Raw genomic sequence first — 24448 nt, 5'->3', positions numbered from 1 at the left:
AGGACTAGTTGTCTGAGAGTGTTGGGTTTGCTAAAGATGTGGCTTTGGTATAGCACGGCCAAAAAGGCATGACAAGAAAAACAATGATGATTCGAGGCATGAGTCTGAAATCTAAGACTGATTATCTTCAACGAGAAAATAATTACCAGGTGCTTGACCAACCTCCAAATTATGAAAGGTTTAATGAAAAGGGAATATTTTTCCTTTTAGCCTGTCCCAGCACATAGGAAGCAAAGGGGAAAAATGTTAGCAAAATATACAAATGCTGTTGTCGACCAGCTGGGTATTGGGAACCCACTGGTGCAAGCAGGCAAATCAAATCATGCGGGTGGATTATTTCCTGACCACTAAAATATTCTGCAGCAATAATGCACTCTCGTGATCAGAGTGTAAGATCTCCTGCAGGTGCCAGGCAGGAACGTTTCCTTTTTGTTCGTGCCCTCATTGCAAATTACGGTCTTCTTCCACCAAGCTTCTCCGTGCACAGTCGGCATCGGTGCGTCACGTCCTGTCCCGAGTAGCACGTTGCTACCCATTAGCTCCCTGAAATAAGTGGTGTTCCCTTATTTAACACCAAAAGAGAAGTTTGATTAATTATTTGCAAAGTGTTTTGAGAAAATAAATTGGCAGTCACCACTGAGAGACTTATTGTTACGTGCCGTTGATTAGCTGCATTATGGGATTGTTTGCTCTGAAGCCAAGTGTTGGACTACACTAATTTTGCCAGAAGTCTTCTGTAAACAAGCTGTTTCTTGACATCAAGAGGCTCTTCCTACTTTGGACTGATTATAGGTTTGGAGCCTAATAGCTCTTAGGTACACTTGATAAGCTTTCTCTTTTAAATGAGTACAACTTTCTACAGTCAAATATTAGCTTTTGCAAAAAGAAAGCATCATCATTCTGAGAAATGTGTTCACAGCTGTCAACACCATTAAAGACAAAACAAACAAAAAAAACAACAAAAGAGCTAGCTAGAAAAATCCCAACTTTTTTTGTTAGACATAATTTTTTAATCTAGACTCTTAGCTTGAGGTGTTATTGATATAGCAAAGATAATTAAGCCTTAGCCTCAGCAGGCAGAGCTGTTTGAAGAAGCATTAGTATAGGTACAGTGACATGTTCATCAGGAGTAAGAGTCTGGCTGATTCTCTCAGTTCAAGCTTGCAAACTTGCTTCAACTTTGGGTCTTGACAATTCTGGGAATGGAGCTGAGGACGTGGCCCAGCCCTGTCCTTCAGGATCCAGCCCCAGGTTTTTTATTGAAAGGTAAAGCCAAGACCTCGTTAAGCATTGCATTTGGATCAGGGAGCATGGGAAGAGCTACACTACTGTCAGGATTTTTTGCAATTCGGAGAGTTTCCGTGGGTGCTAATGCTGAACAGCGGCTGACACTGCGTCTTCCAAACAAGTCATTTGACAAACATCAGAAGGCAGTTAGGGACATAGGTTTCACTGCTGGTCAGCAGAAATTTTAGTAAAAACATCTGAATTTTGTAGTACTCCTTGCTGACTGCAGCTTGTTGACTGATTAAAAGTGATGTCTTTTCCTTGGCAGTGATCTGAACAATAAATTATCCATCCTATCTCCCATCCCTTGACAAACACTGAAATAACTAATAATATTGTCAATGCTCTCAGTGTTTCCATTTTTCTGTGTTACCAGGCTGTTGAGATGATGCGGTCTGTTTACTTACATCTAAGATCGTATGGCTTAGGAGTGGTAATACTTGATTCATGATAGGAATTGAGTCATCAGTCTTTGTCATCAGGAGGCTGGAGTCTTGGTTTGGATTATGGATCGCTGCTTGCCTGCTTGAGCCGTGTGTGGGCTCCGTAAAACCTACGCCTACGTACACCTGGGTCTAAATCTCGAAGAAGGTAGAAGTTTCTTACAGTGAAAGACTGTTAATTGCTGCTCCTCTCTGCTTGGGGTATTGGCAGCATTACCTCCCCTCACGGAGGTCTGGGAGAGCTCAGCAGCCCAGGGCATGGGGCTTTTATGAAATTAAAAAAAAAAAATCCCCAAACCCAAACCAGCAGGTGGTCTATAATGTAAAGCCTACCTACAGTGGGGATGTCTGATCTCGTTAATGACACGCAGTGAATCAACGCTGTGTGTCTCCTTCCCCAGCCACCTCTTGTCAGGCTTGCTTGGTGGTCGCGGAGGATTTGTGGTGCTGTGCATCTGTTAAAATGAGCTTTGGCCAATTCCAAAGCAGCACTTTGTCATGAATTGTCAAAAATCCACACTGAAACGCTAGGAAGAGTGTTATGCGAAAGTATGAAAAGCTGCATTATCCCGCTGTAAAGTGGAAAAAAAAAGAAAAAAAAAGAAGTAACAACGGAAAAGGGTATGTTTGCCTGAATTGTCCGTGTTTCAAGGAAAAGCAGGTTTAACCTGCTGTAATGCAGGGTCACTTCCTGTTAGCAAAACCCCCTGAAGGGAGAGGGAGGAAAATGTAAAAAGATACTTTACAGTAAAACAATATACTTATTTTGCTCAGAGATCAAGGACTCTTTAAAAAAAAAAGAGCTTTTGAAAACCTACTCCTGGTTTTACAGAATATTTTTAACTCCTTCAAGATCATATGGTTTTCACTAAGGCATTATTTAAAAACTGAACTGTTGTCTTTTTCTTTCTTGCATAGGGCAATAATGACTTTGCTCCAAATGTAATTATGATGTTGTTCCTTAACTTTTTCTCCTATAAGTAGCTGAACTTTTACAGCTAGGGTCTATATTCACTGAATTTTATTAACAGAGTCATTCAGCTTTCTGTTTCGTCAAGTTTTGTTCTCCTGTATCTCCCAAAGCATTACACTTGCATGTCTTTGTTCATTAGTTTTAAAGTCTTTCTTCAGCTGCGATAATAGAAAAAACATATATTGCTAGTCATCCAGTTGCAATTCTAGCTGTTCTCAGAGGGGCATATATATTTCAAGTTTGGTGCGTGGGGATTTAGATATACAATTCCAGATAGTCTTAATGAGAGTAACAGTCCTAATTCCCCACACAGTATATTAAAAACGATTCCAGAATGTACAGAGTGAAACTCTGTGATCTTACCTTTAAGTACCTTTGCCTTTTTCTTTTTTTCTAAATACCATTTGCATCTGCATTCGTTAGTTAAGGTAATTGACAGCTGCTCTGAGGATGAGGGAGTTGATCTTTGGAGCCCATGTCTGGTTTGCTTTGCTGTGTTTTCCCGGGGATTGGCTGCACCTGGGTGTACCTTTGGAATTGAAAGGTTAATTCAAGAGGGAGTGAGAGGAAAGAATTTACCAAATCGGCTCCATTATTATTCTGATTGCCTTCGATGTTAGACAAGAACAAAGCTGCACCTTTTCTTATTGCCTTAATTAACTACAAAAAAAAAAAAAAAAATCCCCACCATACTGTGAATCTAATAAGGATTAAGATATAGTTATAATATTAGTACAAGATCTAAGGAAGACACTTTTCACGCAGAAAGGATGCAGTGGGTTTATACCTGAATTTCATAAGGAATCTTGCTTTAATTCGTTCTTAGACATCCTTTTGTTGTCATGAAATGCTAAGAAGTAGCCATCATCTTTTTTTTAATCTTAGCCCCCATTCCTAGTTTTGTTCATGGCTTGCTTTTCTTTCTCACCAATCCACATCTTTGAGGGAACCCCCAGTCCTTAGGGGCAGAATGTCACTGGTGGCATTTCTTTTGGCAGGGAAGGGGTGCAGTGCAGGAAGGAAGGCTGTCTCCATTTGCACTATATGTAAGAAAATTCCTGGGGCTTAATTCTCAGTTCTTCAAGGTTACTGTACTTACACTTGGAAGCCAATATCCACAAATAGCTAGTTTGGTAGTTAGGAGTAAATGGAGTGTGAATACTCCAGGCAACTCTTCTTTCTTTTGTTCAGAGAGGAGAGATGTGACTTACAGACAACTCCTTCACTCTGCTCTGGTCTCCACTGTTCTATTCTGGTACCTTGCAGCCCATTTTCACCACCCTGACCATGCATTCTGTAGTTTGGGATACCAATGCCCAGCCATAGCAAATAGCCTCTCCAGGGACACAACAGTGGTTTGAGTGGTCTAACGATCTCAGCGAAGAAGCTGTTTGGCTTCACAACACACACATTTGTTGCACAGACCGTTTCTTGATATGAAAGCAAATTATCTCCTAGTGTGATGCTGCCTTGGCTGAGCAGAAACTCTTTTCTCCTTTCCACTTTCTTTTCTTCTCCTCTCTGCTTTCTGCTGGCCAGTAAACTACTTTAATTTAAAAGATGATTTAAAGAGATAATCTGTTTTCCATTCAAGTTCTTTCTGTGGCTTAGCTCCCCTCTTTTTTTTTTTTTCCCCTCTATCCTTCTAATATCTTGGCTGCCTTTATGAAAAGACTTCCTTCTCTGCCGCTCTGCAGTTACTTAAAGCTACCTGCTGCTTTCTTCATCTTCTACCATGCTGCCTGATTCTACCTCCTCCCACAAACACTCTTTGATGCCCATGACCCCATTAATCTGTCCCAATGTTTTTTCCCTCTATATGTCACAAAGCATTTGTAGAAACACAGTGTGTAACTGCATGTATGGGATGGGTGAGGGAATGAAGGAACAGGTCACTGTACGCGCATGAACTCCAGCTGAGTGTATGTGCAGGATAGAGTCTCTCCAGTTTGTTGAGAGTATTTGCATCAAAACTAATTTCATCTGAGAAGACAGCTAAGTTTTAACAAAAGATAAGGCAAATATTTGCAACGTGTGAAAAGCGAGGAGAAAAACGACTTATACCAGAGAGAAGAGGGAGAGCTTGGATGCTAGCCTAGATTTTGGGAGCTCTGTGTGAACTTCCTTGCTTTGACCAGATTTTCTGTATGCCTGTGGAATTGCTTAGGGTGGGAGTTATCTCAGTGAAGTTAATTAGAAAAAAGTTAATTTTTCTGTCTATGCTGATCTTTAGGGATCCCTCACTAGAGAATCCCCTGAGAAGTTGATTCCTGTCTCTGTGGTCAGTCCAGTTTACAGAAAAAAAAGTAAGACATTAAAAGTTTTCTAATCTGAACAGAAAGGGAAAACACTAGATGTTGTACCTTAATGCCTCTGATTTCCCCAGAAATACCAAAAGGGTGACCAAAAAGAAATCTAAGTCATTCAGATCACTAAAATGTGTACTAAAATAATTTTGTGGCAAAGAATATTTCTCATCTGTTGTGAATGGACTACGGGAAAGTGAACTGAAAACTTCCCGCACCGCACTGCAGGATCCAATTTTACTTAATGACTATGAGATAAGGAAGTGTCTAGCGTGATGTGCCATCTCACCCTTTCTCATGGATTGGATCAAAGGAGAAAAACACTTCTAATCTTCTTTCTGTCCTCAGCCAAGACACTGGAAAGAAGTGTTTAGAGAGGGGCAGCTGCTGAGAATGAGTCAGCAGAGAAAAGAATTATGTGGCCACTTTTTAGAAAGTGTTTCCCATGAACCACCAGTCATTTATTAAACATTTTATGGCCACAATATCAAACGGGACAATCCCTGCCTGGTTTGTTTAGGTTTATGGTTAGTTCTGAAACCAGTTGTTTGGTTTTTTTCCGTGTACCTCCCAAATCTCTCAGTTGCCTTCTTTCAGAGTTTTTTTAATAACTATTTATCATTTCCATCTACATAAATCTTTAGGTCCTGGGTCAGTCTGCAACTAGGACTGCTAATAGGCAATTTATGCACGATTAAGAAGACAGAGCAGAGTCATGCTGTGTGCATGGCTTTGTGGGTGCCTGCCTACTGGCAACCACTGCCAAGTGGTTTATAGGGACATAAAATAATTCCCATCTGCTCCTTCTTTCTCTCCCGCTTCCTGATCCTGGTGCCCTTTCCATGCTGTCCCTATTTCTTTGGATTTCATTTCCTGATTTTTTTAAATTTTTTCTTTTTTCTTACTGTTCTACCTGTTCTCCGTTCAAAACTTTGTCTAAAATGCGCCTTGGAAAATGGACGCTTCTGTGCGCTTATTTGCCCAGGCTCTCAGTTTTGTAGGGTTTTGGTGGCAGTAGCGGTGGTCAGCTTGAATCATCTGTCAAGGTCTGCAGAGCACAGAGCTTACCCAGCCAGCTCTGTCGCTTTTGACATGGCAGGGTCCTGCAGCTGTAGCTGCTGTGCAACATCCTTCTCAGCACAACAAATTTCAGGGGAAAGCGTATCTTGTACAAATCGGACCTTTTTGCTGCTGGTTCCTGCTGCGGCTTTGCACAGAGGTAGAACAGGGACTAGAAACGTTGGAGATGGGTGATGCTTCTGAGGCAGCCACTCCGCTACAGAGAGGTGAAAACCCTGGTCCCGAAACTACTTGGACCTCAGTTTTCATCACAGCCACCCTTGGATCTGTAATTATAATTTTGACCAGGTTTAACCAATCTAAAATGTTCCTCTCAAGTGAATGAGAGACAAGACAAAGACACGTAGCATACCTTTTTTGTCAGAAGTGTCTTGGCTCCTTCCGTGCTGCCCATCGGAGTGTGTGTATATTATTTAGAACAGCAGTTTATTTTTATGAAGAGTATCCTCTTTGATTATTTCTATCGGTAACATTTTGTTGCAGTACAGCTGCATGGCAGTCATGATAAAATTTGTATCAGTTACAACTTTTAAAATATACGACTGAAAGCGTTTTTGCAGGAATTAAAAATTATGAGGACTAGAGGACTGAGAAGAAAAATGTTCCCGTGTTATAGAATTTGGGGTTGTTTTTTCTGTCTTTCACAGAAACGCTGTCGGGAAGCAAGAAGAAGCAACGCACCATGGGCAGGAGCAGCGGAACGGCCTCTGGCTCTCTTCCAGATACAGCATCCAGAAAGGCAATCGTTGCTGCTACCGATGGCTCATCGAAAAAGAGAGATCCCTGCAAAGACACCTCCAGATCCAAAGAGATCCAAGCACAGGGCATCCTGAAACCAAAAAAATCTCTCTCCAGTAGTATGTGCAATAAAAAAGCTTCATCAAGGATCCTCTGGGAAGAAAATGTTCACAGGCAAAACCAGCTCCTAAAAAGTAAGGTACAAATCCTACTGTGGTTGTTAGGAATATGGTTTCAATAATAAGATGAGATCAGTCTCGAAGAAAAAAGTGAAATAATGGAAAGTCAGTCCATTTTTGTCCAGCTTTAAGTGCTGAGTATGAGTCATCTGGTGAGAGATCAATCAACTAATCTGACTGTATACATTGCTATGGTTAATAGAAAACAAGATTAAAATGAGAAAGATAGGCTTACTTTGTAAGTAGATTCAATAAAATCTTGAAAAAACATTAAAATTGCAGAGTCAAGCATTCCCAGTCCAACCAAGAAACACCAGAAGTGAGGTTATTTTTTACAACCTTGTTCTGATACCTTTCTTTCACTTCTGCAATATTTTTTTTTATTTTTTTTTTGGCACAACAGCCTGAACTACGTGGTGCACAGGCATAGCATGAAATGCCTTGTTTGGAGAGGTTGTCATGAAGAAAAAAAAAAAAAAAAAAAGAAAAGGTTTAACAATTGATTATCAACAAAGTTTCAGCATGTAAAACATAATTTCTTCTAGTTCAGCACCGGTTGGGATGTCTTACTTCCAACATTTATTCACATAGCTAAAATGGAGATGGCACAAGCAGCTGTATTCATGCATAATGTATTTTTGCAGAAGAAAACTGCTAATATACTATAGATTAATTTAGCTTTAGTTTCAATAGGTTTGCGAGAAATTCACTCCAAGAATAACTTAAAAATGCTATAGTGGTCATATAGCCTTTTTTTTTTTTCTTACAACGTTTTGTCTTACAGTTTTTTTGTAGGCAGGTAGGCAAAACTTTTTCATTACTGACTATAAAGCTACTGAATATAACACCCGTTTAGATGAGAGAAGCCTACATTCTGCTTTCAGTGCCTGAAGTTAAATCATGCCATTTCACTAACTGGAAGTGACTTAGTTTTACAAAAGTAAAGCAGCCACCAAGATCTATCAAAGATAAAGTTAATTGACATCTCTGTAAACCTGGCTTATCGAGCGGTTTAATTTCATGTTCACAGGTTTCACGTTTTTTTCCAAAATGGTAACAAGAACAGTATTAGGGAGGAAATACAGTTCAAACTTTTATAAGGCAAATGTACCCAATGCAGATCATTTTAATATTTTTTATAAGTACAATATAATATGTACAATATGTCATAAAGAGGAAAATATTTTAAGTTTATTGTAACCAAAAATTGAAATAAAACAGTAATGGGCTTTATTCCCAGATATTTAGTTCTAGAAATCAAATTATTTGGCAAGGAAGAAGTACTTCAGTATGACTTTTCAAAATAGTTCATATGGAGCTCTTCCGAAGTTCCTTTGTTATTTTGGATTAATTCTGTCCTCTAAATGAGAATCTGTCAACTCTGATTTTTGAACACATAGCCTCTTTTGGTCCTAATTTGTGTAGGGAGTATAAGTCATAGAGCATTAAAGCTTAATTATAAGTGTAGAAAATAATCTTTTTTTCTCAATGTGAATTGACAGCTTTCATAATAATATGCTATAATGGACATTAACCTTTTGTTTATTATTTTTTTCATGGACTCTTTCCACTGGCTAATGAATATATAGAAATGATAGAAAGCAAACCGTATTATCAGCAAAGAAAAAAACAAGAGCAGTGTTTATGAAAGTCTCAGTATGGTCAAAGAGAAACGATATGTGATTAAGGTCCATAACAAGATGTTATTTCCTACAATACGTGCAATAAATTGAAATGAACTCAAACTGCAAGTCGCAGCGTGATATCCTTTGGTTTCCGTGATGCAACTGTGTTACAGAAGTGTCTTGCTTTTGGGAAGCGAATACCAGTGGAGCTAAGCATCCGAGCGCTTTAATTACGCTTCAGTGTGATGTCTGGCTTAATGTGAAAGATACTCTTGGTGTCACAGGGCAGTGAGTAGCACCTATGATTAGATTTGATCTATTCTGCTTAATGAGGCCTATTAATAATACCTTGGCATTCTTATTTCAGAAATTGCCCTCTATGTCTAATGAGGTGGAGAACCCAATAAAAAATTAACCATGCACTCTTAATGAACTTTTAAATCTCTCAAAGGTGATTATGAATTCTGCGGTTCAAGTGACAAAATAAAGGAGCACAAGGAGGAGGATGAGCGGGAGCGAGCCAGCGGGGTAACACTATCCACAGCTCGCTCGCCAGATGTTACTCGAGAGAAAAACGATGCGCTCACCCGGCCAGAAACCGGCTCCCAGACTGAGAAAACTCCACCAACCCCACAGACGCTGCGGGTAAAGTATCAATTTGTTGTTACTGCTGCTGTTAATATGGGGATTGAATTTTATTATTTTTTAAATTTTTTTTTCCTTTTTCTTTTTTCTTTTTTTTCCTTTTTTTCTTTTTTTTTTTTTTTTTTTTTTAATGGATGGTGTTTGTTCCCTGGGAAGTGGCTGAGGGCAGAAGTTCCCATTTCCTTGATTTTTCTCCTTTTCAGTGAAGTTTTGGTAGCTTGCATTAGCTGCCAAGACTTGTTTGGCTGTCTAGTGGTAAAAGCTCCCCATTCTGAGCCCCACCTGCCCTTCCTGTAGAGGAACCTGGTAAAAGTTCGGCGATTCACAAATTTCCCAAAGACACTTTTGAAATTGTACTTTGAAACTGCCGATTTCCCCAACACGCACGACATCCCGCACCACGTGTGGTGTGGATGTGACCCCAGGTTGATACGAAGCCCTGGCAGCAGATGTGTTTTTCTGCCTTCTCCTCTGGCCCATGTTGCAGACCAATCTCCGCTCCTGTCTTCTGTCCTAAGACATTCCTAAATGTTGAAGCAGCCTTTGACTGGAAAGCATTTTCTTTCTGGATCATTCGTGAATAGATCTGCATGACAATCTAAATAAACAGGAAAGTTTGTGAACTGTCAGTGACAAGCTGCTTCGGCGATAGGGTGAGACAAGGAAATAGGCAAAACATCAAGGACTTGAATTTGGATAACTTCTAAAAATACGTAATTCAAAACCTTTTGGATATGTTTTCTGAAAGTTGGGGGGTTTTTTTCAGAAATTCTCAGTTGTCTGATCTGGAAATTTCACACCAAGGCAGCTTTCTAACAGTAAAAGGAAGTCAAGACAGACGGGAGGGCAGATCGCTAACTTTCATACGGACAAGCAATCATCTTCATTGATGATCTCTTACTGAACGCAGTTAGTTGCATACCTCATTTTCTTCTTCTTTTTAATTATTTTAAAACCAAGAAGCGGTTTCTCTGTTTCATTTAGGAAGCGCTAGAAACCCATAAGCCTCAGTTCATCTCTCGTTCCCAAGAAAGGCTGAAGAGACTTGAAAATATGGTCCGGCTGAGGAAAGCCCAGCAGAGCAACGCTCCCGCAAGCAACCAAGGAGCGCTTGTTTGCAAGCTGTCCTCAACATCCACTTCAAGCAAAAAAAAGCAATACACCATTCCTCACCCTCTCAGCGGTAAGTTGAATGGTGACCAGCAACAGGTCTGTAGCTGTCTTTGAAATCTTGCCACGTGTATCGCGTTTCCATATTAACTTTGTGAAAAAAATACGAGACCCACTGCTCCTGTTTCACCGCGCTCCAGCATCCGTCCTAACGCTCAAAGCAGAAAGTCTCTGAAGCACAGAGACGGGTTAGTGGGGATGAGGTGTTGTCCATGGCAGTGGTAGAAGACTTTCTTGGGGACTGTTTGTCATTCTCACGTGCGGTGGTGTTCTTCAGCATGACACAACTTACTGCTAGTTATGGAGGTGATAGCGATAAATGGCATTTCATACCTCTCACAGCACACAGAAAGACCAGTTTGGGGAGAGAAGTGACAGGTAGGGGGACAGGTGGAATTTGGGAGTAGGAGCCCCAATCCGGTCTTCTCAGCAGCTTCAGGTGTGGACTTGCCACTTGACTCCTGAAGCCCTCAGCGGTGAGGTAGCTGTAAGAGAATGCTTGTCTGCCCAGCAGCTCTATGCGAGGCCGCTAAATCAATGGATCTAAACTCTGTGATTTCCTAATTCAGGTTGATTAGGTGGTTTTATTACCCTAGTGGTAAACAGACTCGATATCCAGTGAGTAAAGCAGTTCTGAGAAGCTCCCTCGCAGCTCCCTCCCAATAGCACCTCTGTAAATATTACCTAGCCGCGAGATGTTAAACAAATTACTTCTGTTTTTCTTTTCTCTCTCTTATTTTTTTTAATTGCCATCTGGCTGTTATTTAATTCAGTTGACTGAAGAAAAAGATTTATTTGTTTGGTTGGCATTCCTTTTTACATTTTCCTTTTAAATCCCTGGCTGTTTGAAGCCCTCTTATTCTACTGAAAAGTAAATCAATTGAAAGCATTAAAAAACTAGATGGGTCACCTGGAGGGAGCAGGAAAGAAAATCTTTGATGTCCTTAACACTGGGAAACATGTATATGGTTTTTTTGCTCCCTGGGGAATGAGATTGGGTGCAGGAAAGCTGGGCGCAGTCCCCATCTTGGGGCTCTTGGCATGCTTTGCATTGGAGAGTTCCAACTTCTATCGCTACAGCTGTGCCGTTTGTTGTGGTAGGACAGAGTCTACCTTCCATCAGATACGTAATAGGTTGTACAGTAAGAGCTAAATAAGCGTAAGTCAACAAAGCACAAAACATGAATTATATTTTAAAGAGTTGATAAAATTCATTCACCACTTCAATTATCCAAGTTAATTTACTTGGGTTCAGATCTCCCAAGGCCAGGCTGCCCTGGGGTGTTGGGGGTTCTGCACCAGCTCTCCCAGCAGGCAGTGGCACAGGCCAGGACTTTGTCATATATCTCCGAAGAAGTGGTAAGTATCTCCCCCTTTGTTTGGTCATCTTCGAAAGTCCCCCAAACCACTCTGCAAACACTTTACGAAACAAAAAAATGAAGGCTTAAACCTATTTCTCCTTATATTATAATTAAAGATTAATCTTTATGCTTGTTTAATGAGTAATAAAAGCATAATATTGAAATATATTCATTAATTATTCAAGTAAATTACCATTTCCCTCTTTTAGTGCTTGGTCATTAAAGATAAATTTCTCTAAAGAGAATCTTTAGTGTCTGTAACTCATCTGCCTTCACGTAGCCACGTGTAATATTCTGTTTGTGAGATCTTACTATTTTTATAATGACAGAAGTGTCACATGTCTGTTATTTAAGCAGAACTGTAATTAATATTGGAAATCCTAGGTCCCCGATAAAGCACAACTATGTAGGCTGCTGTTCAGAGGGCTCTGTAGGAGCGTACTGAGTATATTTAATTTGCTCTGAGTCCTGACAATTGGTATTTTAGGACTTCTCCTGGTGGATGCTATTGTGCAGAAGGATTACTATCATTAATGAGTCCCAGAGTGGGGGATCTTTGTTTCCTACAGATGCTCCCAAGCTTTTCTAGTCGCAACGCCTCTTGCAGAAGAGGCGAGAGCTTTCCCCTCGTGCTCGCCAGGAGCACTGGCTGCCTGTATCCTTCTGATGTCTCCGCTGATCACAGCGGGGGCACAGCCTTCTCCTCCCCTTCTGCCTGCCCCCAAAGCTGGAAGGAAGAGAAGTTATCGTTTGTTGTCATCGTTATTCTGTATTCTCTGGAAAAGCCAGTTTAGCCTGTAAAATGTGCTTTTAAAGCAAGGAAGGACTTTTGTGTTGTGTTTTAGAAAACAAAAGTAAAATGAAAGGAAAACGTAGGTGTAGTCCAGGTAGGGATGCAAGCACAGTTTCATTTACTGAGATGGGAAGTGGATATCAAAAATCCCAGTGATTTAAGGATGCCATTTCACATTACGACCTGGTGCGAGGGAGGCCGTGGGCACCAGCAGCAGTGCCACCGCCCGCTCGGTCGCTGTGCGTGGCCCATCCGCGCCCCCGTATTTCAGCTGGATCTAGCAGATGCTGCTTTTTAACTTACCTTTTTTTAAAATTAGGATTCTCTCTTTGAGTTTTTATCAAATCAAACGACCGATCCAGCTCGTCAAACTGTTGTGATGGGAAGACCGGGCGCGGGGGAGGCGAGAGGGAGGGTGGGAGATGGCGAGGGAGGAGAGCAGCACCGATTCCCTTGGGACCAGCCTCCCATTTTTATGGGTGTACCGAGACCATACCCTTCCCAAACAGAGCTCCAGAGCTGCTCGTGTACCACACCCATGCACACCAAAAGCTGTCTGCCAGCCAAAGCCGGCTGAGCAAAGGAAACACGGCAGGGTTCATCCCTGACCATGTATTTCAAAGCCAGCTTTTCAACTGCTAGAGAGCCTAGGATCACAAAGTGCCCAGAAAAGGAAAAATATCCTTAGGTGGGTCTGTAGGTCCAAACACAGAAAGTCCTGAATGCCACCTCCATCTCTGGCTATGCCTGGTCGTGAGTTGGTCGTGGTCCAAGGGCAGCTGACTGTGACACCGAACCTGGGGACAGGGGCTGGTGGCTGAGGCTCAGTGTTGTGTTATCCCAACCAGTGCTTTCCAGTACGGTCCAGCTGCCTGGGGTGCACTGGGCGACATCAGAGGGCACAGACCTGCCGTACGTCCTCCCTATGTCACCATGGATATTCCTGTGGTCATCTGGAAGCTTATGTCTGTTGCAGTCACTTATAAAGGCCAGAACAGATATTAGACCTCAGCCGTCATTAGAAGTCAAGGGAACTGGGCACCTCACACTTCTGTGCATGCAGGGCAGTTGCTTTGCCATGTCCTCATAGCCGCCGGTATTTTATTTGGTACTAGCATTACTGGTTCTCCTGTTCTGCCTGCTAGTCTTAAAAAATATCTGGCAAATGCAGCCTGCCTGCAGGTTTCTTGGTCTTGGGACGCCAGCTGCTCTTACACAACATCCCACATTGAAACAACATCTGAAATTAAGAACCCAGGAGGGTAAAATGATAACTTGGAAACTTGCTTAAGTATACAGCATTGTATTGATGGCACCTCTAGGCTTCAGGGTATGATCTTGTGTTTGTTTTGGGGTTTTTTTCAGTCTGATAGTTTCCTCCTTTCTCTTTTTTTCTCTTTCCTTATGTCTTTGGGATTTGAGGAGGTAGAGGTCTTTATGGCTCTGAGGCTCATAGGGCTCATTGCCAGCACACCCTCATACGTTTTCCGATGGTCTTTTTTGTAAGAGGAGGTTGTTCTGATGAGTTTAATCTCCACTGACCCCGACACGGTGACCCCAAGGATGGATTATAAACGCATTTGTGGCCAGGCAGGAGTCGAGTGTCTCTGTGCAACCCCGAGGTGCTCGCAGAGCAAGTCGCTGCAGCATCCTTGCTGCAAGCACTGGCAATAACATTAGTTATCCGATTAGTTTTCCACCACCGGAGGATACTCCCTGACCCAGTTCCCCACGTACGCATCCATGCCCGCACGGGAAGGTGGCACAAGGGGAGAGGTGGGACTGCCTCCTTGGGTAGCAGCCTGTCTTTATGCAGGCATAAATGGGGGTTAAACTGCAGCCCAAGATGTTTCCCTCTGCACTTGATAAGTTTGCTGCAGTATCTCTCTGAAATAAGCTTGTTACATGCACTTCACTCTGGACTTGCAGCTTTTATTTCAACAAAATAATTTCCAGCCAGAGCAATGACCTTCAGAGATTTTTCTTCCCCTGAGATTATTCTGACTAAAGTGTCTTTATTGATAATATGAAATTATTAGCTAGCATGGTTTTCCAATGTTTTGACAGTGTTGTTGTTGCAACTTTCGTTTCTTGTAGGAGAAAGAAATAATTGCTATTCAACATAATTTCCATATAAATACCAACATCTGTGAGGTTTCCGTTTACCTTCTCATCCGCCAAAAAAAAAAAAGAGTTGTTTACCATTTTTAGTTGTAATTCCTGAGCAGGATTTTACAAATTCTGAAAGTAATCTTAGAAAAACAAAAATGTTTATCCGGCAGAAGATTTTATCATCACAAGAGCACTTTGAAGGCGGAGAACCTGCAACTCTCACGCTAGCCTTTGTGCTGCTAAATTTCGAGAGTGCTAATTAGTCCAAGATAGACTACTCTGCTGTTGACTATGTCGAACAAATTAGAGATCCCACTGTGACGAACTGAATAGAAACAATGTTCAAATAACTGGATTTAAATCTCTAAAACCGTAATGTAATTACTTCAGTGACAGGACTACCAGCTGTTTATAGGCCTTTAAATCTGCATAATGAACAGCCTTGTGATCTTAGTGTACACAAGCACTTTCCGAGGTTTAAAAAAATTTCTCAGGCACATATGCTTTTTTCGTACCTTCCATTTTCCTCTCCTTTGAGAGGGTGGTGGTTCATTGGAAATGGCAATATAAGTTGAATGTTACCATTCAACCCCTACCGCGGTGCCTGCTGTGTTTCTCTGGATTTGTATCCAAATCCTGTATCTTTAGTAATATTTTGGAAACAATTTTATACCTCCTCAGTGGTGCTTCTAAACCTTTCCAAAAAGCTTTATTGTAACTGCAAGAGCCTGGAGGGCGAGGATTGCTGTTTGTTTGTTTGTGTTTTCGAGGGGTTGGTTTCTTGAGAAGCTCTACGCCAGGGAGGTTTTTACTGGGACTGGAGAGAGAGGAGAAAACGGCAATCAGAGAATTTGCAATAAGCGTGCAGCCGGCAAATCCTGCAGCCGCTGACGTGCATCCTCCTCCTCTTCGGATGCCATTGGCGGCTGAGGAGATGTTTGAAGCAACCAGCCCATCGCTGTTCATGTGTGACTTTAGTTGTGCCATTTCTCGGGTTCCTTTTCCCCATCAAAACTCGTAGTGCCGCTGATCCCGGAGGCACCTGGCCTCTTGGTCAAGGCTGACAGCTCTGAATAAAGACTAAGCTGCAGTCAGGTAACTGAATTAAGAAGAGGAATGACCTATTTTTATGATATTCTTATTCACCACGTTGATTAGAGCAGTGCCTATGAGTCGGCTAAACAGGGCAGCACGTCGCAGGTCACTGGGAGTGGGTGACACGGTCCCTCGGGAGCCCGATGCTGGGACGCCCTGGGACACAGGGGAGGAGGTGATGCTGTGAATGGGGTGACCAGCATGTCCCCTCCGTGCCCTCATCCTTGTGAAGGAAGGAGATAGCCAGCCTCTGTGCAAGGAAGGTGGCAATAAATTGGAAAACCTTCAAATAAGAAGAGTTTTCTGGGTGGATGATGACAGCGTTGAAACAATATGCCTTATAATGGGTGACTCAGGAAGTTCAGTCAATTTGCTGGGCGATCGTTTCATTGGAGTCTTGAAGCAGCCAAATAGAAAAATGAAATTTTGATGATGGTCTTTTTAATCCAGGAGTAAAAGCTCTGATTTCACCCATGATTAAAAATTGAAACTAAAGAAGTGGGGATTAAGAAGCTGGTGCAAATTTTACCAAAGATTAAATTAATCTTTTGATGAATTTACCAAGATCTGTCACACCTCCTACCTTAATTGCTTTTTTTTTTTTTAAAGAAATTTTATGTTTTTTAGGACTACATGCTCTAATCAAACAAGAATGATTTAGGAAGGCCAGGTGAGATGCTAATTAATTTTTTTCTGGGTGAAATCCATGAATGTTCAAGTATCATTTAGACAGAGGCGACTAAAATCTCCTGCGTCATGCCCCAAATTAATTTAGTATGAAAATATTTTCATAAACCTGTAAACTTTACAGCTTTTTTTAGAGATACTAGTGATGTTTTCCATTGTTAAGACAGAAATATTAAGGAGGATCAGAAGTCTCAATGACCACAGTGTAGGACAGACCTGAAGAACTGGAAAGCCCATGGACCACCTTCCTGTAGGTTCTCTTGGGTGAAGAACCGCTTTTGAGCTTCAGCATTTCTCTGAGGTGAACAGAAAATCCAGACAGTCTTACCATCAAACCTTTAACTAATGGGGTTTTGCATTTTTTATAAATAATACCAAAACCTCATCTGTTGACTGCAGCTGAAGTAATTCATTGCATGAAGTCATTGACATACAATGTGTAAAAGTTGGGCAGCACCCCTGGGTGTAGGCACTAGTTTATAGTCTCTGGATGAATTCCCAGCCAAGTGCTATGGACGTGCTAAGCTGAATGCCACTTAGACATTTATCTTAGATTCAAGGCTAATTTATTTTTTAGGAGACTGTTGATTTAAAAAAGCAGTGTTTAAAAACATCTTTTAAATCTTAGGAATTCTCTGGGTGAATGGGTTTTTGATGAATTATTTTTTCAGTTCAGTAAAAAAAGCAGTTTAATTAGAGAACCACCACTACCAGTGCTTTGCTTTTCAGGGACTAGAAACACATCCTCAAAGGCACATTTGAGCTCCTAACAAACTTTGAGAATCTGCATTCATGTTAGGGGAAAATGTATGTATATTCTGACAGGCAGAGTTTAGCCTTTGATACATTTTACCACTCTTTTTCTTTTTTAAGTGTTTTAGTGATTCAGTGGTAAATACTAAGTCAGGGGACGGTTCCAACACAATCATTTTATCTGTTCTCTGTCTAAACATTTACTAACTTCCCGAGCAGGAAAGTTACTCATCCTGCCTGAAGTGCAGCTTAGCATTAGTTAAAATATATTACAGTGATGACCCACTTACCTTCATTTACAACTTGCTGAAATGGCTTCTTTCTCCCACTGTGGAGATGTCAGACCACTGTTGCACACAGTGTTGGTATAAATACCAGAAGCTCAGTAGTATCACAAGGTTGGAATAAAACACCAATGAAGTGTTTCATGCCTATCTGTCCAGACCTTCTTCTAACTAACTGTGGCCCATCACTGGAAATGCTGAATGTCTGCTTTGAAGTCCCTTCTTTTCTATCCTTCAGAATAGTTTTCTCCAAAAGTAATACAAGGCTATGAAATTTGATAAGGAACTTTGATAAATGCAGTTTGGAAGACTATCAACCTGGGGAATTGTCCACCTTATGCCCCACTTTGATCTTCACTTGGTAGGGAAGAATGTCAATTCAGGTCTTTGGGATGTGTTTGGCAGGTTATTATAGCTCTGAATGTGTGCTGCTCCTCCACTTTGAAACATACCTTCTTGTCAGTATTGAATATTAACAAAATTTAAATGCACGTATGGTTTTTATTTTCTCATTTAGACCAGTTTTTATTTATTTTTCAGTTAATTTTTGAATTCTAATCCTAAAATCCATCAAGGATTATCCTCCTTTCTGCTTGATGCTTGCATGTGATTTTTTTTTTTTTCTTATACATAGTGACCTGAGAGTGAGCTGAGAGATACTACACCAATGTTTACCCCTAAGTGTTAACCTTTTGACTCCAAGCTGCTTCACAAAGGGTATTTTTATAACCAAGGTAGATTTTCTTTTTCTTGGAGGATTTTCCCCAGAGTCTCTTTTTAATCCTTCCCTCAAAGCCACCCGCACAGCCACATACCTAGTTCCAGGCAGGATCACTGGCAGTGATGGGTCTGATGCCCTTCAAGACCATTTTTGTGCCATCAGGAGAGGATTATTCTGGAAGAACAGCCGTACGCTCCAGTACCTGCGCAGCTCTCGGCCTCTGCGGTGCTTCCCACCGACTCAAACACAGCGGCCAGCTTGTCTTGGCGTCTCAGAAAAAATACAGATTAGCTTGTCATGCTGTTTACAAGATAGGTCACAGGCCTGCAGGTCCCCGGCTGGGTTTTTCATCCCTCGCGTGTCCTGGTGGCTACGCGCAGAGGTCTGGAAATGTTGATGTGTCGTTAACAGCTTTTATTTAGGAAAAAGGCAGGGGGATCCCTAAAACAATTAGTTTTATTCCAGAAATCCTACATCTGAGAATTCCTGGAATAAAAGCTCATACATTTGAGCAGATGTCACTCGCAGTACATCGGAAATCCCATAAAACCCAGGCTGTGTGCTGGCCGGTCCCGCTGTCTGGTCGGATCGCACCTCGGGAGAGGTCTGCCTCGATTTACCGTAGTAGTGCAGGTAGTGCAGGTCTCTGCTGGGGGGTTATTTCCAGTGCCCTCAGCTGCTTTTCCGTGCCCACGGACGTGGGAACACGCGAGGAACTGGTTGTGGCACCAGGGATCTCGTACTGAGGACCGTATTAGCACACAGACAAAAAAGATGTCTGAATTTGCCGTGCAGCAAGAAGTGCCTCCTGTTTTTGTTTTACCACTGCAGAGAGCCCGTAGTGATGGTTTTACATGATTTCAGACTGATCCAGTGCCTTCTCCAGGTTAGAGGACATGCCTTGCGGGAAGGGATGCATCCTGCAATCCGGAGCTGTCAGAATGAGGTGTGCAACCTCCAGCAGCAAGGGACTGTGCTGAGGCTGCTCTGGAGTGTGCTGGGATCCACACTGGTCCCAGAAAATCAGTGACCCTGGACCCTAATCTTTCACCAGGACCGTTCGGGCCACGGGCAATCTGCTCTCTTAAGTTTCAGGGTTATTTGGACAGCAATAGCATCCAAGTGTTTATTCCTTTTAAGTTAATCACCATGTAAATGAACATAAACCCGCTAATAAATAAAAGGCAAATTATATTTTCCTAGCAAATTGAGCATGTTGCTTGTGTGTGCTGAAGATTTAATAAGCATGAATAAGTGTAGACAACCGCTGAGTGGAGAAAAGTTAGTCCTCGGGCAGAGGCGGCTTCTCAGCCTCCCTTCCTTTCTCGATTTTTGTTTTGAAAACTGTACCAGTTCAGAACAGGGACCGCTGCAAAGCTCCCTTTTGTTTTTACATCGAGCTACAGCAGTGATCTTAAAGGACATGCAGCGTTTTCCTGAGAAACTCAGTAATCTGAGTATGACTTTGCCTCTAGGTGTAGCCCCGTAAACTGCTCGAGGCTGTTTGGTTGCTGAGACCTCTCCCATAAATATCCCTGAAACATTTGGTGTCTTAAACAGCGGGGAAACAAAGCTGGTGGGGAAAGGGTCTTTTTTTGGGCAGTGGTTGCTGGGTCTGCTCAGGGCCAGTGTCTGCACTGGGCAGTTCTGGAACGAATTATTCTCTGTATTTACTTCTCTGCCTTGATTGTTGTATTTTGTCTCTTCAGCGAGATGGCAGAAAGAGGCCGGCGTGGTGCCTGCTGTGATATATATTATCTCTTCTAAACTTCCTTGGAAAATGGAAGGGCTTAAAAGTTTGCACATATATTTATCTTCTGCAACGGTACTGACAAATACCTTTGATGTTCCGATTAGTGTGACTCCACAGGGCACCATAGCCCCGTCCTCAGTGCCCAGACCTGGCTGAGCGTAGGCAACTCTCCGGTCGTCCTTGTGTTCAGAGACCAGAACGTAAAACCATTTTTTTCATACACCTGGACCGGGAAGCTGAAGTTACAACTATCCACGTCACCTGTGGGCATCAGGGCAGCAGCTCGGGCACCGCAGGGATGTTCCTTCCCCTCCTCTGGACGTGTCGTGCCGTACGGAGAGGGGACCCTGCCCCGTCTCCCCACTACTTCTTTCATCGTCCTGGTGCAAATCTAAATAACGTAGCTGTGCAGGCAGCAGTCCCCCCTCGTCTCCCTGATAAACGTGGTTAGACACAGTCTCCTTCATCAAGAATCAGTTCTGATTACGTATTTACTGGCTTCCCACCTTGTACAAATACCATCCCTACCCCTTCAGAGGCCATTTTTGCAAGGAAGGTGTTAAAATTACCTATTCCTGAGGCTCACCGACTGCTAAGATTGGTAATTATTTTCCCATTTCCAGGGAAATGCTGATTGGAATTATTGCAGATATCTTCATATTTGATCAGGAAAGAGTAATATAATTTTCCTCCTCCTAATGCTCGGCATAATTATTCACAGCCCTGCAAAACAGGTGTAAATTGAATCAGAAATGATCATACCAGGCCAGGTTCCCAACACGCATCAGCTGAGAATGCAACCAGTGCGCACGGGTGCAATTGCTTGCATGAGTATGTGGGGAAAATGGGTCGCTCGATCCAGCAGTAATCTTCGCTGGCTCGTGGTCTGAATAAAGGGTGTACACAGCTGCATGTGACAATGAAAAAAGTCGTATGCATTGAAATAAATGAACTCTGCAATGAAGCTGGTTGCTATGAGTCTTCTCCATCCTTCCCTTTCTGTAGGGCAGCTTCAGAAACCAATTCAGCTCCAGATGAAGTTGTTAAATGTCTTTTTGTTGAAATATAGAGATTTGGATCCAGCCTTGTCATCAAAAATTAATCAGAAATATTGTATCATGACTACATGGAACGTGACATTTAAAATTCCAGTAAACGCAGATTCCTCCAATATTAACTTTCTTTTCCCTCTGCTAGATAACCTCTTCAAACCAAAGGAAAGATTCATTCCAGAGAAGGAGATGCATATGAGATCCAAAAGGTACAAATCATTTCGGTTTAGAGTTCGCTGCAAATCACTGCCATCTCACGCCTAAGGCAGGGCATTTCCACGTCGTCTTCGTACGCTGGAGGGCTGGTCTGTCACGCTGCTTGCCACGCTTTTATGCAATGCTCAAGATTTTCTTCCACTGTATCAGTTTAATAGATTTGGGGCAGCCCTGCCCATTGAGCACCCCTTTTCTAGCAGTTTCAGACAGCAAGGGGTACCCATGGCGTGAAAACTAAGTCCCTGACAGATACCTCATGTTGGACATTCGAAAATGTCTGTAAGCAGTACAGTCACTCTGTTTTGGTTTTTTTTTTCACCCTGGTTATGGCACATAGTATGGGAATTACAGCAAACTGTTAGGAACGTGGTATCTGATCTTTAAGGACATTGCATGTCATGCCATCATTTACAAGGAAAGCTGCAAATGGCTACCATGCAGAATTCATCCTGGTTTTAAGAGTGCTCAAGATGCGTCTCATTTCTCTTCTCCAAAATACAATCTCCAGCCAAACCAGGCTGCTTGAAGAACTCAGTATTGCAAAATATTACAAAGAAAAATCAGAACTAAACAGGCTTTTCATGCAGGCAAAAAACAGGACTGCTGCCGAGGAAGGTCTGACTTTCTTTTCAGACCCCTGGGAATTTTATCATTGATTTCTATGGTAAAAGATCAGAGCAGAAGTCACTGTTTTGAGGGCAACTCATGTCATTTTTAAAATGGACAGATTATGTTCTCCTTGGTAAAAAGAGTTCCTAATGACAGTGAAAAAATGTTAACGGTCTACAGTCTAATAACGATGGTTTTCTTGTATTTTAGAAAAAAACCTTGAAAATTATTGCTTGGTATTAATTTTGTGACATAAATACAAAAAAGTGGACAGGCCAGATTCTGGTTTGAATTATGTTGCTATAAATTGAAACCAACTCCCCTGAGCTCATTAGAAGCTAAACCAGAATTACGCTGCCACGTTGAGATAACCTGATCCCATCTCTTTCTTTACTTTTTGGTTCAAAATTAGGAGTGTTTTTCAACAAGTCAGATTTTATATAAAAACATTATTGTAATCATTTATAATTCCCATGTCATAAATCTAATTCAAGTACTTAGAGATGCCCATTAATGACAAGTATTGCATTGAAGGCAAACATTTCCTATAGGAAAAACAAATTGAGTCCCAGAGATGACACGAGAAGTTAACTTTTTAAATTCCTTCCAGGATTTATGACAATTTACCTGAAGTAAAGAAGAAACAAGAAGAAAAACAGAAACGGATCATCATCCAGAGTAACAGAATGCGTGTTGAGATCTTTAAAAAGGTACGGATTTACCGTGAATGCCAAGTGTAGTTTTGTAACCCTTCTTTACCTGGGAATGGGTCCACAGAGGCAGCACCTGCCTGAGGAGCCGGTGCTAATCATGTGCAAACCTGAGAGCAAAGGATATTTTTTCAGTCTTGTCCTTGGGGTTAGGCACTTCTTTAAACTTGAATTAACAGCTGAACCTTGTGTTGGAATAAGCACCCTTGACTCTTGGTTTTTTAAATACGAGTCATTACTTGTGGTAGAAAGCTGCACCAGCGCAGTTAATCCAGGTGCAGATCTGAGGCATTCCCAGATAATCCCGCTCCATGCTGCACACAAGTACCAGTTCTTCAAGTGCTCTATTCCTGCAATTACACCCTTCCTGTCCAAGTTGGAAGAGCTTTCAGTCGTTTGTGTTGGGGTTTTTTTGAGCAACTTAGCCAGCAGATTTGAAGTCTGAGAATGCTAATACCATCTCACCTACAGTATCACTGAAGATTTCTACACTTAGAGCCACCTCATGTATTTTAACGGTATCTTAAGGCTGCTTTGCATTGTTTTTTTCCTAGCAATTACTGGACCAGCTCCTTCAAAGAAACACAGAGTGACAAAGGATTCTCTTGCCCATCATCCTAATTGGATCTTGAATGCCTTTGACTGCTAGATAAGCCATAAAATTCACTGTTATCTCAATTACCGGGAGGTATTTTTCTTATCTTTGGCTCTTTATATGAAGAAAGATCATTTATATTTCAATTGAAATTTTAGGGCAACTTTCAAGTAATCGGAAACAGTCTGAAAGGGAACACAGCTGTTTCAGAGCATCACCTTTTGGTCATTTTACCCAGAGGAAATAATTTTAAGAATTTTTAATGCAAATACTGAAATAAGGTGGTATTATTTATCTTAATCTTTTAAAAAGTATATGTCTCTGTAGCAATAGGACTGGGTTTATAAGATCTGGAAAACTTATTTCTCTGAAGTATTCTATTAATTGATTTCCTGTGAGTTAAATCCTTGAAGTAAAGAAAAATGAATATCATTATTTGTTATGTTTAGAAACTAGCTGAAATAGCATGACCACATAATCATAGCAGCAGCAGTTTCACATTAATACTTAACATACCAAAAGGGACCAATATTTTAGCTCTCTGAAGAACTCTATTTCTGTTTATATAGTGAATCTGCATAGCAAGCTTACCTGTTCAAGAGCAATATTTAAAAATCTGATTATAACACTGTTTTTTGTGTTTTTCATTGTAATATATATTTTACTCCAATTCTGTGAGCATTAAGTATTTATAGAAATGGCATATTAAGAAGTGGTGCCAAGAAGTATGTTTGCATCAAAACTGCAGAACTAAAACCATCTGTAGTGTTTCCTCCAAAAAAATATTTAAATCTTTATTTGTACATTTTGGAAGTAAAAACAACCAGCTTACAAACCAATGAAGTTTATTTATGGAATAAAATATGAATATAATATTGATCCAACTGCTATGTTTTTATTTGGTACTGTTAAATATAACACGATTATTGAAACTGCTTGAGAAGTCATGCCTTTGTATGCCACAAATCCTATGGTAAAAAATATTGCCCATAAAAATCACTGCAAGTGTTAACCTCTGTTGCATGAACACTCAATTGAGTGTGTTTGAACGAGGCTGGAATTTGGCCTTTGATATCTATGCTTTATTTTTCTAATCCAGCCTGCGATGTAAGGTCAGGTTTTTTGGAAGGGGGATGTTTTTTAGCTGGGCTTTGGCCACTGCGATAGCCTCCAGCTGTGTGACCTGCGCTGGACACAGGGAACCCAGTTATATTTTGTGCTCTGGCTGTCTCTGCTAGATTACTTTGCCTCTTGGTGTTTC

At 41.4% G+C, this 24448-nt stretch overlaps 1 protein-coding gene across 3 annotated transcripts in view; it reads left to right on the top strand.

Moving 5' to 3' along the window:
• The window catches only part of C9H10orf90 (chromosome 9 C10orf90 homolog), a 102594-nt gene extending 78585 nt beyond the window's left edge, over positions 1-24009 (top strand). For all 3 annotated transcript variants that reach the window (XM_049810461.1, XM_049810465.1, XM_049810460.1), the window contains exons 4-9: positions 6737-7021; positions 9083-9276; positions 10261-10459; positions 21203-21266; positions 22493-22592; positions 23147-24009. In XM_049810461.1, coding sequence (XP_049666418.1) covers positions 6737-7021; positions 9083-9276; positions 10261-10459; positions 21203-21266; positions 22493-22592; positions 23147-23185 — 881 coding nt within the window. In that variant the 3' untranslated portion in view covers positions 23186-24009. The remainder of the gene's footprint in view (positions 1-6736; positions 7022-9082; positions 9277-10260; positions 10460-21202; positions 21267-22492; positions 22593-23146) is intronic.
• The last annotated feature ends 439 nt before the right edge of the window (positions 24010-24448 follow it).

This window comes from Accipiter gentilis, chromosome 9, assembly GCF_929443795.1.
Source record: "Accipiter gentilis chromosome 9, bAccGen1.1, whole genome shotgun sequence".
Classification (NCBI taxonomy): domain Eukaryota; kingdom Metazoa; phylum Chordata; class Aves; order Accipitriformes; family Accipitridae; genus Astur; species Astur gentilis.
The sequence above is the reverse complement of the archived record's forward strand: the minus strand, read 5'-3'. Positions and strand labels throughout refer to the sequence as shown.